The sequence below is a fragment of the Crocodylus porosus genome, unplaced genomic scaffold (assembly GCF_001723895.1).
Source record: "Crocodylus porosus isolate Cpor-Errol unplaced genomic scaffold, CroPor_comp1, whole genome shotgun sequence".
Taxonomy (NCBI): Eukaryota; Metazoa; Chordata; order Crocodylia; family Crocodylidae; genus Crocodylus; species Crocodylus porosus.
This window is the reverse complement of record NW_017728909.1, coordinates 39,587,106-39,604,834: the sequence shown is the minus strand read 5'-3', so window position 1 is coordinate 39,604,834 and position 17,729 is coordinate 39,587,106. Positions and strand designations below refer to the sequence as shown.

At 42.5% G+C, this 17,729-nt stretch overlaps 1 protein-coding gene across 3 annotated transcripts in view; it reads left to right on the top strand.

The window, feature by feature from the left end:
- ELOVL7 (ELOVL fatty acid elongase 7) overlaps positions 1-17,729 on the top strand; it is a 48,688-nt gene that overhangs the window by 29,925 nt on the left and 1,034 nt on the right. For 2 of the 3 annotated variants that reach the window (XM_019532114.1, XM_019532115.1), the window contains exons 2-7: positions 382-472; positions 7,165-7,355; positions 10,137-10,217; positions 10,473-10,529; positions 14,726-14,831; positions 16,631-16,767. In XM_019532114.1, the coding sequence (XP_019387659.1) occupies positions 409-472; positions 7,165-7,355; positions 10,137-10,217; positions 10,473-10,529; positions 14,726-14,831; positions 16,631-16,767 (636 nt within the window). In that variant the 5' untranslated portion in view covers positions 382-408. The remainder of the gene's footprint in view (positions 1-381; positions 473-7,164; positions 7,356-10,136; positions 10,218-10,472; positions 10,530-14,725; positions 14,832-16,630; positions 16,768-17,729) is intronic. The other variant, XM_019532116.1, reaches the window with a different exon arrangement.

The following is a 17,729-nucleotide window of genomic DNA, read 5'->3' as shown; positions in this document are numbered from 1 at the left end:
GGCCACAAGTTGATTTGAGAGTAGGTTCAGGCTAGACATCAGGAGGCACTACTTCAGTCAGGGCAGCCAGGATCTGGAACCAGCTTCCAAGGGAATTGGTGCTGACTCCTACCTTAGGGGTCTTTAAAAGGAGGCTTGATAACTACATAGTTGGGGTCGTATGTGCTTAAACTTACTAGGGGTCATATGAGCCCAGTATTCATTTCTGCCCAGGGCAGGGGGTTGAACTTGATGATCTGCTCAGGTCCCCTCTGACCCTACATCTGTGAATATGTTTTTAGTGTCGCCTTTTAGAAATCTTCTCCTCCTCCTCAAATGTTTTATTCGTCTCTCCTTACATGAATGACAAATACCACTTGGTGTGTTTTCTCTTTCTTTCAGAAGCCATAATCTACATCTAAGTGGAAAATGGCTTTTAGCAATCTTACCTCAAAAGCTGCACTGATTTATGGTGAATGGATGAAAGATGCTGGTGAGTTGTTACATTTTTACTTTCATTCAACTTTAAAGATTTTCAGTGAATTTGTAGTTATTTTAAATCTATTCTTCTATCATTGACTTAAAGAATAATCATGTTCTAATTGCATTTAAGCAATTGGTCCAGCAATCTTCATGTTTTAACTATACAGAAAAGAGTAGGGTAACATTTGAAATTTCAGTGGTGCAACTATCACAGCTGTAAAAATGATTTGTTAGAGAATTTAAAATTTAAGATGATACATTGTATGGCTCTTTCACTCATTAGAATTGCATACTGCGTTTTGAGTCTAATCCAACATTTAATTCTTGTTTCAGTACAAATTGAGTTATCTACTTTAATCCAAGTAATAAAATCTGCAAAGTGATGATGTACTTAGCTCTTGCTGACATCGAAGCTGCAAATGAAAGAAATGTTGAGACTCTCACACCTGTGAGTCATTCACAGTATCAAGTTCTTGTTTTAAATAGGAGCATTCATAACACCTGCAACTGAGGGACTATAAGGATAAAAATACAGCGCAAATATTCTGTCATGTTACATATCCCCTACAGAAATTATATAGAAAGTTTATACTTCCTGCCCCTTGGGCAGGGGGCTGGACCCAATGATCTTGTGAGGTCCCTTCCAGCCCTACTGTCTGTGAAACTGATGAAATTTAAGGGAGATATATTCTGTTGCCAGCTGTGATGTGAACACAGTAGCAGGGAGTATAGAGTAATTGGTGGATTGTTTGTTTGTTTGTTTTGTTTTTTCCCCAACAGTGTTTTGAAGTGCCAGGTTGGTGAGGGCCAGCCTTTTTTGGCAGGCATACCACAAATTAACCCCTGAGCCTCCCCCTAGAGCTGCTCTGATCTGCTGTTCTTTCTGCCCCCTGCCCTATCTGCCAGAGCCTGCTTGTGGCATGGTTGCTACAGGTTGGCCACCTCCTATGTTAAGTAGTTCTGACACAAAAATATTACATAGTTATCTCTCTTTCCTTTTGTAACAAGAGATTAAATGAGTGGTTTAGTATAGAAACTGGTTGTTGAAAACCGTTTTTAAAACTGGTAGCAAGGCACTCTTGCTGTAATAGCCTTGACTTCTAGAATTTGAGCCCTTCTTAACCATCTGGAACTTGGATTTAGTGTCTTCCAGCATGCTCTAATGACTGCATTTTGTCCCATCAGACATGGGGAGGAGGAGGACTGCTAGGAGAATGAGGTGGATGAGTGAGAGGAGGGTGTGAGAATGTGATTGTCCTTTTATTTTTGATAGCCTTCATAGATTTTGCTGTTATACAGTACTAGAGCAGGGGTGGCCAACCTGTGGCATGGCTGCCACAAGGGGTGTGGGTATGTGTGTGACAGCAGACTGTGGAGGGAGTAGAGGCAGAGCAGAAGGCAAAGTAGCAGACTGGTCAGGGAGCATAGGGCTTGGAGCAGAAAGCAGCTGCAGATCAGGCAGGGGAGGGGGATTGGAGTAGGACTTGGGGGAGGGTGTGGAGCTAATTTGTGACATGTCTAACCAAAAGGTTGGCCCCTGCTGGCCTAGGTCATTTGATTTTAACTTTACTGAAGCATTTTTAATATTTTGTTGCCTTAAATATTAATTCAGTTACTTTTAGACGCATGAACACTTGAATATTGGTGTGCTTCCCAATTTGTCCATATGAGATATTTAATAAGTTATATTTCTATGGAAGAGTTCAGTTTGAGAGAGAGTGTGGGCCAGCTGCTTGCAGATCTGACTTCTTAGCTATCTTCTGAGCTAAGATGTATTTGTGAAAATATAGACTCCCAGAGTTTCAGAGAGAGAATCACGAAGTGCTGATTCAAGTGGTGAGTGCTATATCCAAATCCGGGGTATCTGGAAGGCAGAAAGAGTTAACATGTGACATACACAGTATGAAAACCCCAGTCAACTTTTCTGCTAAAGCTTAAACCCTAATTAATAGCAATAGCTGGGTTATTCATTCAAAATTAATCGGCAACCAAATTAGAAATTACAATGTGGACAGGGGGAGGTGCTGTACTCGTAGGCCCAAAAGTGTGCGCTGTGAATAATCACCCCAGTACTGCCTTTCAACACTGGTGCATGAAGAAAGATTTTTTGCATAGCATATTTACTCAAATCTAAGACTATCCTGAATTTTACCCCCCTAATTAATTCTATACAAAGAACATTTTATGAACTTGTTATAATTTTTCATATAAAGAATTTAATTGGGGGGGGGGGTGAGACAAGGGGCCAGCTCAAAGCTGGGCCAATTGTTGGCCTGCCCACCTGACTGTCTTGCCACACTTTTGTTGGAACTAAAGTTGTTCATAGGTGGGAGCCTGCCTATGTAGTTGTCCTCATGCCAAGGGCAAAATAGTTCTGAACCTCCCCTTACACCGGGGTGGGCAAAATAAGGCCTGTGGGCCAGATCTGGCCCTCCAGGCCATACTATCTGGCCCAAGGGGCTCCTAAAAAATTTAGAAAATTTAATATTTATCTGCCCCTGGCTCCTGTTAAAGATGATAGGAGCCAGCAGCAGTAGGACCCAGGGGAAGCCATAACAGGCTCCTGCATCAGCAGGCCTGTCTGGCCCCACCCCCACAGCTGGAAGCCCCTGCCTAGCAGGGGCTTCTGGTATGGGACCGTGGGGCAGTTCATGGCAACCACTGGCATGGGAAATTCAGGTAAGAAGGGCAGGGGAAGGGAGGACCGTGGGAATCACCCCAGTCCCCAGGGCCGGGCCAGCTCCTGCTGAGACCTGTGGTCTGGCCATGGAGCCAGGAGCTGGCAGGCAGGTAGGAAAGCAGTGGGGGGAGTGGAAGCAAGTGGCATGTGGGAACATGGGGCCTGTGCCAGTGTCCCAGGGCCAGCATCAGCAGAGCCCAGAGCAGGGTGGTAGGAGTGCAGGGTGTGGGCTGGCAGGTGTCTGTGGAGCTGAGATGGGCTGCCACCAACAGGGAGAATGGGGAGCTGACCTGGCTCCATAGAGCCCCTGCTGGCCAGGACCCCACACTCCTGCCACCCTGCCCTGGGCCCCATGGGTGCTGGCCCTGAGACACCAGTGTGGACCCTGCACTCCTGCTCAGCTGCCACTGGCTTCTGCATACCTGCTCACTCCCAGTCCCCTTGCTCCAGCGCTGTGGTACAGGCAGGGAGCAGTGTGCAGCCTTGACCCTGCACTTGCCCCCCTAAGATGGCAAACCCTCTTCCCCAAAGGAGTACTTCCAGGGGCAAGGGGAGGGTCTTCGGTGGCAAAGGTCAGAGGTTAGAGGCAGGACTTCTGGTCCCAAGATGGCGACTAGGGAGCAGGGCATCTGTCAAGGGGCAGGGCTACCCATGCATCCCTCGACAGCTTGCCAAAACTCGGTAAGCGGCCCTCTACCCAAAATAATTGCCCATTCCTGCCTTAAACTGTGTCCCATGCTTTGCAGACTGCATCTAAACAATTGTCTCTCGCTTAGACCTTTCCAGGGCCAAACTCTGCTCCTATGCTGGACCTCTTTCATGCACCCCATAACTGGGTCACACCCATTCTTGCCCCACCATGGGCAACATGCACTCAACCCTACTCCCTACAGCCCTTCAGGCTTCTCTCTCTCATGCTCAGTCCTGACCCCTTGCAGACCTTCAGGCTGCCCAATTCAGGTCCTACTCTACAGTGGGGCATTAGGCTGACCACTCCAAGCTCTGGGCTAATTCTAGCCCTCAGCCTCCTCTGGCTTCAGACATCCCAAACTCTGCCTACGGCCCACTCAGGCCTCGTGTCCTTCGACATGCCTGGACCCCAAGCCTGTCCCCTTTTATGGGGTAACCTACCAGGTTGTAGGGGCTGAGGCTGTACAGCGCTTCATCCTTACCTTTTGTTTTGTGTGACCTTGTATGGGTAATCGAGGAACAGCTTCCTACTTAATATAAACAGTATATTTATGGCAGTTTCTTACAGAGCTGTTACAGGGCCTGCTGTTCTCCCCCAGCCTCTCTCTCTCCTCCTCTTCCTGTCTTCCTCCAGACTCCTCCTTTCTGCTGCTACTGGTTTTGCCTCAGATCTATTGGTGTTACACCTTTCACTGGGGAGGCACAGGTATGGCATTTCCAAGAGACTGCCTGTGGCAGGGCACCATTTGTGCCTGCCACTTTAAGGGCCAGAAGACAGCAGCCAGCAGGTGCCTGATGAGGGCAGCCACTTTAGATTCAGAGCTGCCTATATAAACAGAGCATTTCACTGCTGGAAGGCCAGGCAACAACATCGCCTGGCTGCAGGGCTGTTGGTGTCAGCTGGAGGTAAAGGAGGAGCTGTAGGGGATGGTCAGGAGGCTCCTGGTCCTGGGCATGACCTAAAACTGCACTGCTGGGAGTGGGTGGCCTGGTGGGGCTCCCAGTGGCAGGAAATGCCAGGCCAGTTACTACCCAGTGAGAGGCGGGTTGGGGTGCCTTAATCCCTAGCCCCCACAACCAGGTGGGTTAATCCCTTTGTAGGGTCTGGAAGGTGGACCCCCCAGAGAGAGTGGGGCCATAGACTCACACCTGTCTGGACATCCCCTGACTGGTCCATGCTGGGGCCAGGACTGGAAGGGTCCAAGGGCCGTGGACCCACTGCAAGGAACACCCAAGAGCCAAGGGCCTGGGGTTCTGACTGGCCTGGAGGTGGGCCAGGGCTAGTAGCCAAAGGTCCCGTGGGGACTACACCCGTAAGGGGAAGCAGTTCAGGGAGCAATGCTGCCCAGGATGTAGGCGGAATAGGCTGTCTGAGAACAATCCAGGTGGGGTTCAAGGAGTAGGATTCTGGGGCTCAGTGTGGGGGGCTGGTGATTTTGTGAGAACATCTGGATGCCATCTGTGAGGCTTAGGCTGCAGTGTAGGGGAGGAACAGAGCCACAGATACCACCCTCTGGCATTGGGACAAGAAGTGGGCAGCCTCCCGCTTTATTAACATCAATTAAATTAACAACCAGGCATGGCGGGTGGTTAGTCCAGAAACAGGTGGGCGGGCCACAGGGACATCGGCCCCAAGAAGGCCCCCTGTTACACTGCCCCACCACACCAACCAACCCCAGCAGGGTGCAGTTTCGCATCTTACCCAGGACCAGGAACCTCCTCCATCCCCATAGTGCCTACCCTGACCTCCAGGTGTTCTGGGAGCTGCAGACTGAGTCCGGCTCCCTAAATGTAACTGCTAGCTCTGCTCTTGGGGCCTGGGCTTATAGTGGGGCTGCCCAGCCCTCCTCCTATCTGGTGGCCCTCTTGTGCTCATGTGACCACCTAATTGGGCCTCACCACACCTGCCGGCTGCTGCTGGCTGCCCCACAGCCTGCTCAAACACCTTAAAGTGGTGGGCACCAAAGATGCCCTGCCACAGGGGGTCATCTTTTAATTCACCCCTCCCACTGCTGTAGTGGGGGTAGGCAGTGTGGGGAAATCAAGTGGTGTGAGCCCAGCATGTGCTTGCCGTCTTCCCTCCCCTTTGCTTCTCACCCTTGCTCCATGTGACAGACTGTTCCTATAGCCTGGGGCATGGAGTGCAGCCCCAGTCCAGCCCCTGTGGCAGCCGTCTGGGCTGCATGCTGCTGGTACAGGCAGGGCTGGGGCTGTGCTCAGTGCCCCAGGCTGCAAAATGGATGAAGCCTGCTGGCGCAGAACAAGCGGGGGGTGAGGGGGCAAGCAGGGAAGCAGAGGCTGTGTGAGTAGGAGGGAAGATGTGAGGGTGCAGAGGCAGTAAGGGGGTAACAAGGGTGGGCAGCAGCTGTGGTCCGACTGCAGGTAGGGGCCAGAGCCTGAGCCACAGCAGCCACTTGTCCCTGTCCCCCCCATATTTGATTCTAAGATGAGAGGCTGCTCCTATGTTAAAAAGAACTCATCTCGGAATCAAGTAAATGTGGTGTATAATATGCCAAGAACATTCCTTCCAATGCTGTTGAGCAGAGAAATTAAAGGGAATAACAGGAGTGAAACCAACTCCATGAACTAAGGAGATTAAATGAATTCTGCAAACTGTTCTTAGAATGATCACGATACATTAGCAGTAGTGTTCCTTTTTTGTTTGCTTGTTGGATCACGGATGGCTGTACCTGGATATACGGTTTTAGAATATTGTGTGAACCTGCTAGGTAACACTTGCTTTGCTTGCTTCAAAGGTGTAGATCACATGTGTGTGTGAGACTAGAAATGCCCAGGCAAAATTCTCTAATGATTCTGAGGTCTGGGACCAGACAAATGAAACTGAAGGATAAATTAGTGTGAATGAAATAAATCCCTCTAGTGAGGGGGATACATTTTTATTTTAACCAATTTTATTTCATGCTTTTCTGTACCATGCCAATTATCTACATTTTAAAATATGCAGAATGTGAAGACTTAAATTGAGTCACTTGACCTTTATTTATCCCCATAGAAAGATGTGTGATCTCAGAAGGTTTTGAATAAAAAACTGAGTAAGAAATTTGAAAATGTGTGCATGGGACTGTGGTGACTTCAATAATAATAATAATAGTAATAGCGACTTACCTTGCTTGATACACCAAGGACCAAATACGATTGAGAAGAAGCTCTTAAAGGGGCTACATTTTGTAGCCACATGTTATAAAAATGTGAGGTTAATACCCAATTCTAAAATCTGACCCAATGAGAGAGCTTTTTTTAAAGAATAGAATAACTTTAAGTCAATGTGGATGTGATGAGTGTTGTAAAATTCATGATTTTTTTTCTTCTAGATCCAAGAGTGGAAGGCTTGCCCCTCATGTCTTCACCTGTGCCACAGACTGTTATCATTGGAGCATATATTTATTTTGTCACTTCTTTGGGGCCAAAACTCATGGAAAACAGAAAACCTTTTGAACTCAGGCAAACAATGGCATTTTACAATTTTGCTGTGGTAGCCCTATCACTCTATATGACTTATGAAGTGAGTATTTTGGAATAGCTACTTTGTTCTGTTTTATTTTTGTTAAAATGGTGAACTGGTTTTTTATGTACATGTGTATATTTGCATTATGTTACAACATATATAAAAATCTTTTCCCCATCGATTCTTCCCAGATCTGTTGTGCTGAATGTTGAAATTAAGGTATCGAAAAGTTTTAAATAGAATTGAGATACTGGTTGAAGAGACAATTATTTGTAGATGAGATGAAATGAGTATTTTGTACTATATAGTTATGCAAGCTTATAATTTCAAATCAAACTATTGACTAAGTTAATTTTTTTAATTTGTGGCCTGGGAAAATTAAACCAGACTAGCCAATTTCATAGAGTTTTTATAGGTGTGTGTATTTTTATTTTTCTCATCATGCAATAGAATAGGCTGTTTTTAACACTGAACAGGGAACATAGAACCAGAAAAGTAGTTACAAATTTAATTTTAGTTTTCAGGCTGCACAAACTATACACAACTCAGATCTTGTAAATGTTTCTTTTATTTAAAAATTTAGTTTGGCATCTTGCTCTCTTAAAAACCTTAACTATTGTAATATTTTAGAATGATTATTAACTCTCCTCTTTCCTGTCATGCTTCCTTAGTTTTGTAATTTCTCCTCATTTCCTCCCCACCCCCCAGTCCTCTCCCCTCTTGAAAGTCAAGAAAAAAAACTGTGCTTCATAGAACAAGGTAGCAGTTTTTCACGGGTTAATAATCATGTGATTTGGATTTAATGGGAAAAAAAAATCTTACATGTACCTGGTATGTGCACTTGCAATATTGTTAATACAAATGCCATTATTTGTAACCATCTATAATTTATTCATTCTTCAATAGTGTTGCTCAAAGTGTGGCTACCCAGCAGTACTACAAATGGCCAGCTAAAACATCTCAACTAGGAATGGCCCTTTCTAATGGTGAATCTGACTTTGATACAGTTGTTTCAGCTTTAATAAACTGGTGAAAGCTGTCAACTTGGCAATGTTTCTATTTAATTCAGTTACTATAACCATGGTAGTGGATTACAGAGTTGTTCATTTTTTGTTCTCTTGGAGGACTGATACATTGGCTAAGTAATAACTGTTGTACAAAGTACAAGTGGTAGGAAGGCAAAATATATGTTTCCTTTTGAACTTTCTGCTTTAGAAAATAACACACGTTTTTTCTATATCTGTATCTGGGAAGGATAAAAAGCCCTTGCCTTTTTCACTCCGGATGCTAACTTGGTACGTGAGTTCCCGACCACCATGCCATTGTTTAAAATATCACAAAAGAATAAATAGATGCTTTATAGCAGATTGAATCTCAGCCCTTCTCTCTGGCTTCTAACAAAAAGCTAATTCTTTTCTGTAAGCCATTTTGTGGGTGTGTTGGCACTAGACAGTCTTAATGTTTCAAATCTTGTTGATCTGATTTGTTAAATGAATAAACTTTTACAGAACTTATTCAAAGTTCAGTTTGCTCTGGACTACAGCTTATCTGCCAAAAAAATTCAATTTCCTATTATACATTAATAAATTATCAGTTGACAAATATATGTCAGAAAGAGGGAGTTTGGTACTGGTGGCTGGCAGGAGTGAAAATGAAGTGTGATGTCTACAATGCTGCTCTTGTCTGAACTCTAATATAGCATCAGAGAGAAGGATTAGATGTGACATTTGTTGTTGCCATTAGTTCTGTACACCTGTTTGTGATCATAAGGGCTCAGCTTCTCCTGTCTAATTTGCATGCCAATTTTAAAAAATACATACTAGAAAAATAGATTTTTATTGATTCTTTTTTCTTGGCCTCAGCCCTCTTCTCTTAGCTACAACTTGTCAAACTTGGCAAAAAAGCTGAAACAATGAGCTGAGAATGTGGATATAAACCAAAATTCATTAATTGTAACTTTTTGAATTGATTTTTAAGAGAAAGTCGTTTAAAAAATGCCCAGAACAAACCAACAGAATAGAATGCTCCCCATTTTGACAACTCTTTTGACTGCCTTTTATGGCCTTTGACCCCTATTTAAAGAATTGTTACAAATAGAAAGCTATGATGCTTTTTGCATTTTTGACCTGGCATGTGATTTGGGCAAAATAATTAAGGGGAACTTGCTACTGTTGCACAGCTTTCAGTTTCTAAAGCGTGTCTGCCATTGAATGAAACCAAAAAGCTAAGTTATTCTTATTGCCAGATTTTCCTCATCAGATGGCGGTGTCTTTTAGTACAGCTAGGCTTGCTCAGCTGAACAGGTATAGATTGTAGTAAAAATGATTTAACTGAATCATTTGAATTTTCTTCTGCTGAACCTGTTTGAAAACAAAACAGAGAAAAAATATAAAGAACCGGATTATTTAATTAAAGTCTAAACAAGATTAAAGTGTAATTTTATGTTAGTATTTTAACATTTTCTCAAGTGTCAACATGGTTGGATTCCATACCAGTATGCAGGCCTTTTTGCATGATTTATTTACTTTAATTACTTGCTTCCCATAGAGATGAAACAAGACACAAATCCTAATGTCTGTTCTGGGGAGCAGGTATTGCTTCTTTTTAGACCACTGTGGTTTAGATAAACGGTCATAGATGTGGCTTTCATCCACACATGGGTATGGGATTCAACTTCCGTACTGCGCAACAGCAACAATCTTTAGGATAACCGCTTTTATTTTGAGGTAGGTGATGGCTGGCAAGCTGAGTCAGCCAATCCCTTGTTAAAGTCGCTCAAAATGAATGAAGTTTTTCTTCAGTCATAAACTAATTCTTCGCTGTTCCTCTTCTCACTAGTTTCTTATGTCTGGCTGGGCCACAGGTTATTCATTTCGTTGTGACATTGTTGACTATTCCAGGTCACCAACAGCTCTAAGAGTGAGTAACCAAATCTAGCTAATTGTTATGCAACGTTAACTTTATTCTTAGGAATGCTTTTTGAGCAGTCATCTGTGTCACCTTGGGGGAGAATGTACCAGATGAAGAGCACATGGGGAACTAGAAGGGGGCAGTAAGGAAAAAATGTGGAGAAAGTTTCTCTAAAGCTGAAGAAAGTTTTGAGTTTAAAACAAAACTATAAACACAAATTCTTTCTATAATAATTTGAACCTGTTTACTTTTCATTTCTCTTAGATGGTTCAGACTTGTTGGCTTTACTACTTCTCCAAATTCATTGAATTGCTAGACACTGTAAGTATATAGTATATGTGAAAATTAGTAAATATGTGATATTCATGGAAGAAAAGACAAACCATAGGAGTCTGATCATACAGAAACTTTGTTATTCAGTGATTTAGCATCCTCAATCAGAATTGATAAATCGGAGAATGCTGAAGGAGGAGAGCTATTTTAAGCCTCATACAACACACTTTTTTGAGTGTGTCCCCATTGGTTAGAAGGGGGAGACATGAAACTTCTCCAAACTGTCCCTGCAAAGTTCTTAAATGTAATAGGTTGGGCTTGAAACAAGTGCTGGCTGTGCTTCAGGTTCTCTGCTTTTTCTGCTCTCCCTCATCTTGTACATTTAACAGTGAAGTTTCCAGATACAGGATAATGCTACCTGTCCCAAATTCAAGGACTCATACTGGCTGCAGTGAACTAGTAACACAATTGACATTTGGCTTGACACTGTGGGGAGGCAGGACAGAAATTCTGGAAATGGATGTTGATTGACTTAGTCCTTCTTCTCTTTATTGCTATCCATTTAATTGAGTAACTTTTTGAACTAAGCCTGGGCCTGAAAGCTTCATTTCTTCATCCAAATCCTGACAGTTGTATACTCTTCTCTAACTTCTCATTTATTCAGTTATTTCTTAGCAGTCTTCTATTGTAAAAATGTAATTGTTAGCATGTCACCAAAGTTGCAAACTTGTGCTGATTAATTTATGATTCCTAGCTATTTGAAAACAATCCTTTATTGTATGCATGCTGTTTATTCTGCCCCGATGGTTATCTTCCCTTTTTCTGTGTACTGTAGCCTACTTGTTCTTGCCACCAGACTCTACCTTTTTTTATTCCTTCTGTTTTATTCCCTTCCAGTGTGGTGTTTGAATTTTCAATTTTTTTTTTCCTCCTTCCTTAACAGCTTCGCTTTGCAGATTGCTGGACTTCTAAATATTGCAGCACCAAAGTCCACATTGAAACAACTCAGTCTTAGGCTCCACTGCCTTTCAACATCTGTGGGCAATTCTTTATTTGCAAAGTGGTGTATAAGTGCTAAATATTTTTTCTTAATGATGCTTTCTCTCTGAGATTTATTTCTCTGCCTTTTATTGAATTCATTTAGACACTTTCTACACAACTTCTAAAATACTCTAGAGTTTTCAGTCTAAACAGTGCAGTTCTCTTACTCTCACCCTCTGTCATGTTCACTGAGTTTATATAAACTGCAGAAAATATCCTTTAGAAGTGTCTTGCGGGTTACAAAATCAGAGCACTAAATTGAATAATCCTGAGTCTTGAATGAGCTTATTTAGTTTAGTATGTATTATCTGATCTTGTTCTCTTGAGTTCCCTTTCTGATAACTGCCCATTATAGAAGGGAGTCACTGTCACTGGAATTTCAGAAGCAATTCAACTCCTTTAAAAAGGAAATGAAGAAATAGACTTCTGCTGCTTCTCTAAAGCCTCATCTACATGCAAGTTCTTCACATAAATTTAATTTTTCACTTGCTTTTTTAGTTATAGATTCCAGTGGCTTAACAAAGATGAGGTGGAATTACAAACTTTATTATATATGGATGGGAGAAGCAGAGGTACAAAGAGCCTGAGGGGTCTGACTTTTTTTTTTTCCCCCCCAGATAACATGAATACTGGGAAAATGTATAACCAACTTTTTTAAGTATGCATCTCTGGTACAGACTACTTTACAATACTGAGCTCCATAATGCACAACAAGATGAGTAGTAGTGAGCGTTATGCTGGCAAAGACCTGAATTTGATTATTTAGAGGTGGAACTGATTGGTCAGAAATGTTGATTTATTTGTCTGCAATATTATGTATCAGTGTCACTCACACCATGCTCCCTAGGTTGCAGTCTCTAGATCAGTGGTTCCCAACCTTGGGGTCATGACCCTATTTGGGGTTGCAGTGCTCAAAAATAGGGTCTCAAAGATGCTCAACAGTATCAACTGATTATGCATTTAGTATCTTTTTTAGACTTTGTATTCAATATTGGTTTTCAATCTAAAAAGAAGCTAGAAAGATTTTAAGTGTTTAAATGAAAAATACGAAGACCATAAACATTGTAATGCCATACTTATGACTTGATGATTTTGGGGTTGAAAAAATTTCCAGTGTTTAAATAGGGTCATGCTGAGGAAAGGTTGGAAAGCCCTGCTCTAGGTGAAAGAATCTGTGCTGAAAGTCCATGCAGTTTTCACTTGGGACTGCTGAGTCCTCCACTGACATGATCTTTTTAGTCAAGCAACTGCAAGAGAAACATAGAGAAAAATGAATTCTATTGTACATAGGCCTTTGTCAGATTTGATAGAGGCTTCAATACCATCAACAGACAGGGCCTTTTCATGGTTTTAAGAAATTGGGTATAAACACCCCCCTGCTCTCCCCAAACTAAACATAATGAACATAGCTTTCTTATTACATCAGGGTATGACGGCAACTGTAGTATATAACAATGATTCAAATGCCTTTGACATCAATGGGGTGAAACAGGGGTACATCTTAACTCCCGTGCTTTTTAACATCCTTTCATTCCTGCTTTTTCATGCATTCAAGGATGGCAATGATGGCATTTATCAAGGTTTAGTGTGAAAACCAAGGTAAAAGGAACTGAGAAAAGAACTCTATTTGCAGATTACATAGCCTTGGTTGCCCACAGTGAATCTTCCCTGCAAAATCTCTTGGGCAGATTTTCTGAATCATGCAAGAGCTTCACGGTGATGATTAGGCTCTAGAAGACCGTGATCATGTACCAAAGGGTGAAAGAACCAATACCTGATGTCACTCTGGAGGATAAATCTCTTGGTCGTGTTGGCCATTTTTGCTACATGGGCAGGAAAATTGACCTTCAGATTGAACTGCCTAACAGAATTGGAAAAGCAGCCAAGAATGCTGGGATATTACAAAAATCCTGCATAGAATAACAGCAAACTATCAGCTGAGGTGAAGACATGAATCTACGAGGCTTGCGTACTGTCATTTTTGCTTTATGGTTCAGTAACGTGGAATACATATCCTAAGCACGTCAATAGACTGACCAGCTTCCACATGAAATGTCTATGTAAAATCCCGAAAATAAAGTGGGAAGACAGAATACCAAACACAGAGGTCTTGGAGTGCACAGGACTGACTTGCCTAGAAACCACTATTAAGGAGGTTGCAAAGGATTTGCCACATCAGGAGAGTGAGAAAACATTGCATCCCCAAAAATATTTTGTTCTGTGAGATGAGATGGCTCTAGAAAGTGGGGTCATCCTCTATGGTGGTACTGCGTATCATTTTTGCTCGCATCAAAGTCATTTACTCAGCATCAACCTAGAAAACTAGGAGGAGCACAGGAAATCTAATCTCATCTGATCTGGAGGGAACATCTGGTTCTGGCTGCAGTTTAACATGAAGCAGCTTTGATTCAGAGGATGGAAATAAAGCAAGAAAGAAAAAAGCAGCATTTTGTAAATTTAGATTCCGTCTTAGGCAATATATGGATCTGTGTAACTTGTAACAAATTGTGTCGCTCTGAAATTAGGCTGGTCAATCCCTGCAGATTGTCCTAGAACCCAGCCCAATTGGGACTGCTGTTCCCTGCTGCCCTGCTTCTGTCCCCCGTGACCTGTGGCAGCAGGGAGCAGAGAAGCCGTGTGGGGATCTCCTTGCCCACCACTGCTCCCTCCCCATGTTGCTCTGGCGATACACCTGCACAAGGTGCACTGAGGGCAGTGGTACAGGGCTGTGCCCCTCAAACCAGTGGCAGGCACAGGAGATGCATTGCTGGGACAGTGCGGGGTGAGCAGGGGCAGACGAGGAGATCCCTGCATGGCTTCTCTGCTCTCTGCCATGCTGGGTCACGGGGATGGGAAGCAGGGCAGCAGAGAACAGTGGTGAGCAGGCCTGCTCTTCCCTGCCACCATGTGCACCTCCAGCAGGGCTGGGGGCCACCTCCGGCTGGGGGGGCGGGTGGGGGGAAGAAAGGCATGCGTGGGGCCAGGGCATTGGCAGGCTGATGCACGGCCATGGAAAACCGTGGTTACTCAAAACTGTGTACCGTGGTAGCCAAAATGGTATATGGAATATTAACCATGGATACTCAAAGGCGTAGTTGGTGAAGGAGACCTGTATGCGCTAGATTTGAACAGCTTGTATCATAGAATTAATTGTAAATAAATTACTTGCATATAAAACTTCTGTAATATTCTTAAATTTTCAGGTCTTTTTTGTTCTGCGTAAGAAAAACAGCCAAGTTTCTTTCCTGCATGTCTTGCATCATTCCATCATGCCGTGGACCTGGTGGTTTGGAGTCAAATTTGCTCCAGGTACTAGAGAGAGGAGCTGAAATTGTGACAGAGAGATAATAGTATATATAATTATGCATCCTATTCATTTTAAAATATTTTAATACTATTAAAATTGTATGCAATTTACAAGCTCCCACACTGTAAATGAAAAGGATACCAAAAAAGATACAAAGTTTAAACACTGCTTAAAAATATATCTATATGTATTAGTGTTCTGTGTAACTGCTCAGATTAAAGCTCCTAAAATAAATGGAATGGGGGAGAAGGCAAAAAATATTTGGTTTGCTCTTAGTAGCATGTGGTATAGTGCCACTTTCTGCTGCTGCTGGCGGTGCATGGAAGATGAGTGAATGAGGGTTTTTTCATTGCCTGTTTTTGGTTTTTGAAAGAAAAAACAAAGTGTGTGTAATGCTTCTACCAGGCATTGGTCGGCAGCAAAAAGGGCTAGGTTCACATTTTCAAGGTACCTTATGAATTAGACCAGTGGCTCAAGCCCCACCCAGAAATCTGGGAACACTAAATTTGCTGGGGTATCATGTGTAAACAAACCATCCCCTCCCTGAAAGCAGTGTAAAGATGAAACTCAAATTTATTACAAAGAACAAAATTTAAAAGAAAACATTAAGTAAAATTATAAAACACTATCTGCAAAGCAAAGTCTATAGGTGGCACCCTCTTGGGGATGCTTCACCCATAATCATGCAGTCTGGGACTTGGGGCTCCCCAGCAGATAGTTCTGGGGGCCTGTACCCCTATAACTGCCCTTCAACAGTAGGTTGGAAAGTGGGGCCTACACCAGTGTGTCCTGAGCTTACCCTTGGGTTTACTGCACTGTGGGGAGCTGCTTGAGAGCATGGGTTCTTCTACATTTACAAGGGGCTCCATAATCCTAGAGACGTGGTAGAGTGCCAACCTCCACTTCTGCATGTTGGTTTTGAGGGGTTAACTGCAGCTTTTGTCAGCAGACTGCACCCCAAAATTTCTTGCCCCAATCCCAGTTCTGCTGGCCAGAAAACTGCAAAAGAACTCAAAGGAAAGGTCAGGCCTATCTTGGCTTGGGCCTGAACTACAACTAGTGCCCAACTGCGCTACTTGATTGGGACATGAACTACAAAAGGAGGCGCAGCCTATTTCACTGGGCCTGAACTAGGCAGCAAAAGTTGGCCAGACCTGAGGTCTGGGTAAACAACAAATAGTGCCAGGTCTCACCCTGGCCCAAATCTGCCAGTCAAACATATGGCTGGGGTTCAGCCACACAGCTAGGCTGAAATGCAATAGCCATGAAACAGCAAAAAGGACCCAGGCCTATGGTTGCAGCCTGGACATCCGGGCTCAGTTATACCACTGTGCTGAGTCACTACAATTACAAAACGGGGGTGGGGGGGGGCAGAAACTGCCAGGACCCATTACATGTGTTTTATAAAAACCAAAAGTGGCAGAACATTTACAGGATGGTGTTTTATTGAGGGTACTTCAAAAAAAACTGCCTTGTACTCTTGTTCCTTGGCTCTTCTGAAACTGCCCCCAGAGAATGATTCAAAAGGAGGAACTAGTGCTACAAATTTCCCTCCTCGTTAAAAGATAATCTTTTTCTTGGATCCTGCATGTTTCCTGCAGATGAAACTGCACCAATGCCTGCATGGTCCCAGTGTATAGTGGTGAATAGGAATTCCACCACTTCACTCCCTGCCCCCAGTAACACCTATCCATACCCACTAGCTGAAAGCAAAATGCGAAAACCTGAGTTGATGGTCTTGGCAAATGTAATTTTAATTAAAGAACTATTGCAAGTCTTAAAATACTTCTTTGTTCTATAGGTGGTTTAGGAACATTCCATGCTCTTGTGAACTGTGTTGTACATGTCATAATGTATACCTACTATGGACTTTGCGCACTGGGACCTGCCTATTATAAATACTTGTGGTGGAAAAAGCACATGACAAGTATACAGCTTGTGAGTAGTTTCCTTTTGTTAACTAAAAAAAACCAATCAAAACCATTTTAAGTGTTTTGGCTGAAAAATCACTTTGTATGCAAATTAACATGTAGTATGACTCAACATTAATATTGGACTGGGTTCACATAATTCATTTACAATAACAAAATGAGTTTCACCTTTTTCAACTGAGTTTGGCAAAAATCATGAACCCAGTCAGGTATTTAAAATACACTGATTGTGACTTTTAGAGGGACTAAACACCCAGAAGTTATCTTTGAAGCCATTGTAAGTAGTGAGTAACTGCTATTTAATTATGTTGTGCATAGCAAATATATTTCTAAAGAACTATTTGTTGCTTAAAAAACTTTTGGGATATGCATTCTCACCAGGAATAAATAATTATTTAAAAATGTAATGCATTGTTAAATAGCTAGTAACAGATTTTTTAATTAAGTATTTGGATTTTGATATCTCTGATTTGAATATGCCTTTCAATTAAAATAATAAAAATAGGTATTTTATACAGGCTGTTGTAATTGACAATCTCTCTTTATTTTTTTATAAATAAGTGGAAACCCCTAAACATCACACTGACTTCTCTTGTGAAGTAGGTTGCAGAGCACAGGGGAGAACAAATAGTTACATTATTTAAAAAATGAAACGAAACAAAAAACCAAACTTGGTTACTTTTTTAAAATCTTTGTAATTCTTCTGAATAACTTGATTTACTGAGTTTGTGTCATTTTATGTACTTTTGATTAAGCTGTCACCTAATTTGTTTCCTTTTAAAGCAGTGGTTTTCAACCTGTGGTCTGCAGATCCCTGGGGGTTCACAGACTATATTTAGGGGGTCTGCAAAAGATGACTGTGATGGATCAAAAGTATGTGAATACCCACACTTACAATTCAAAGGGATCTGCACCTCCATCCAATAATTTTTTTTTTAGGGTTCTGCAGATGAAATAAATGTTGAAAAC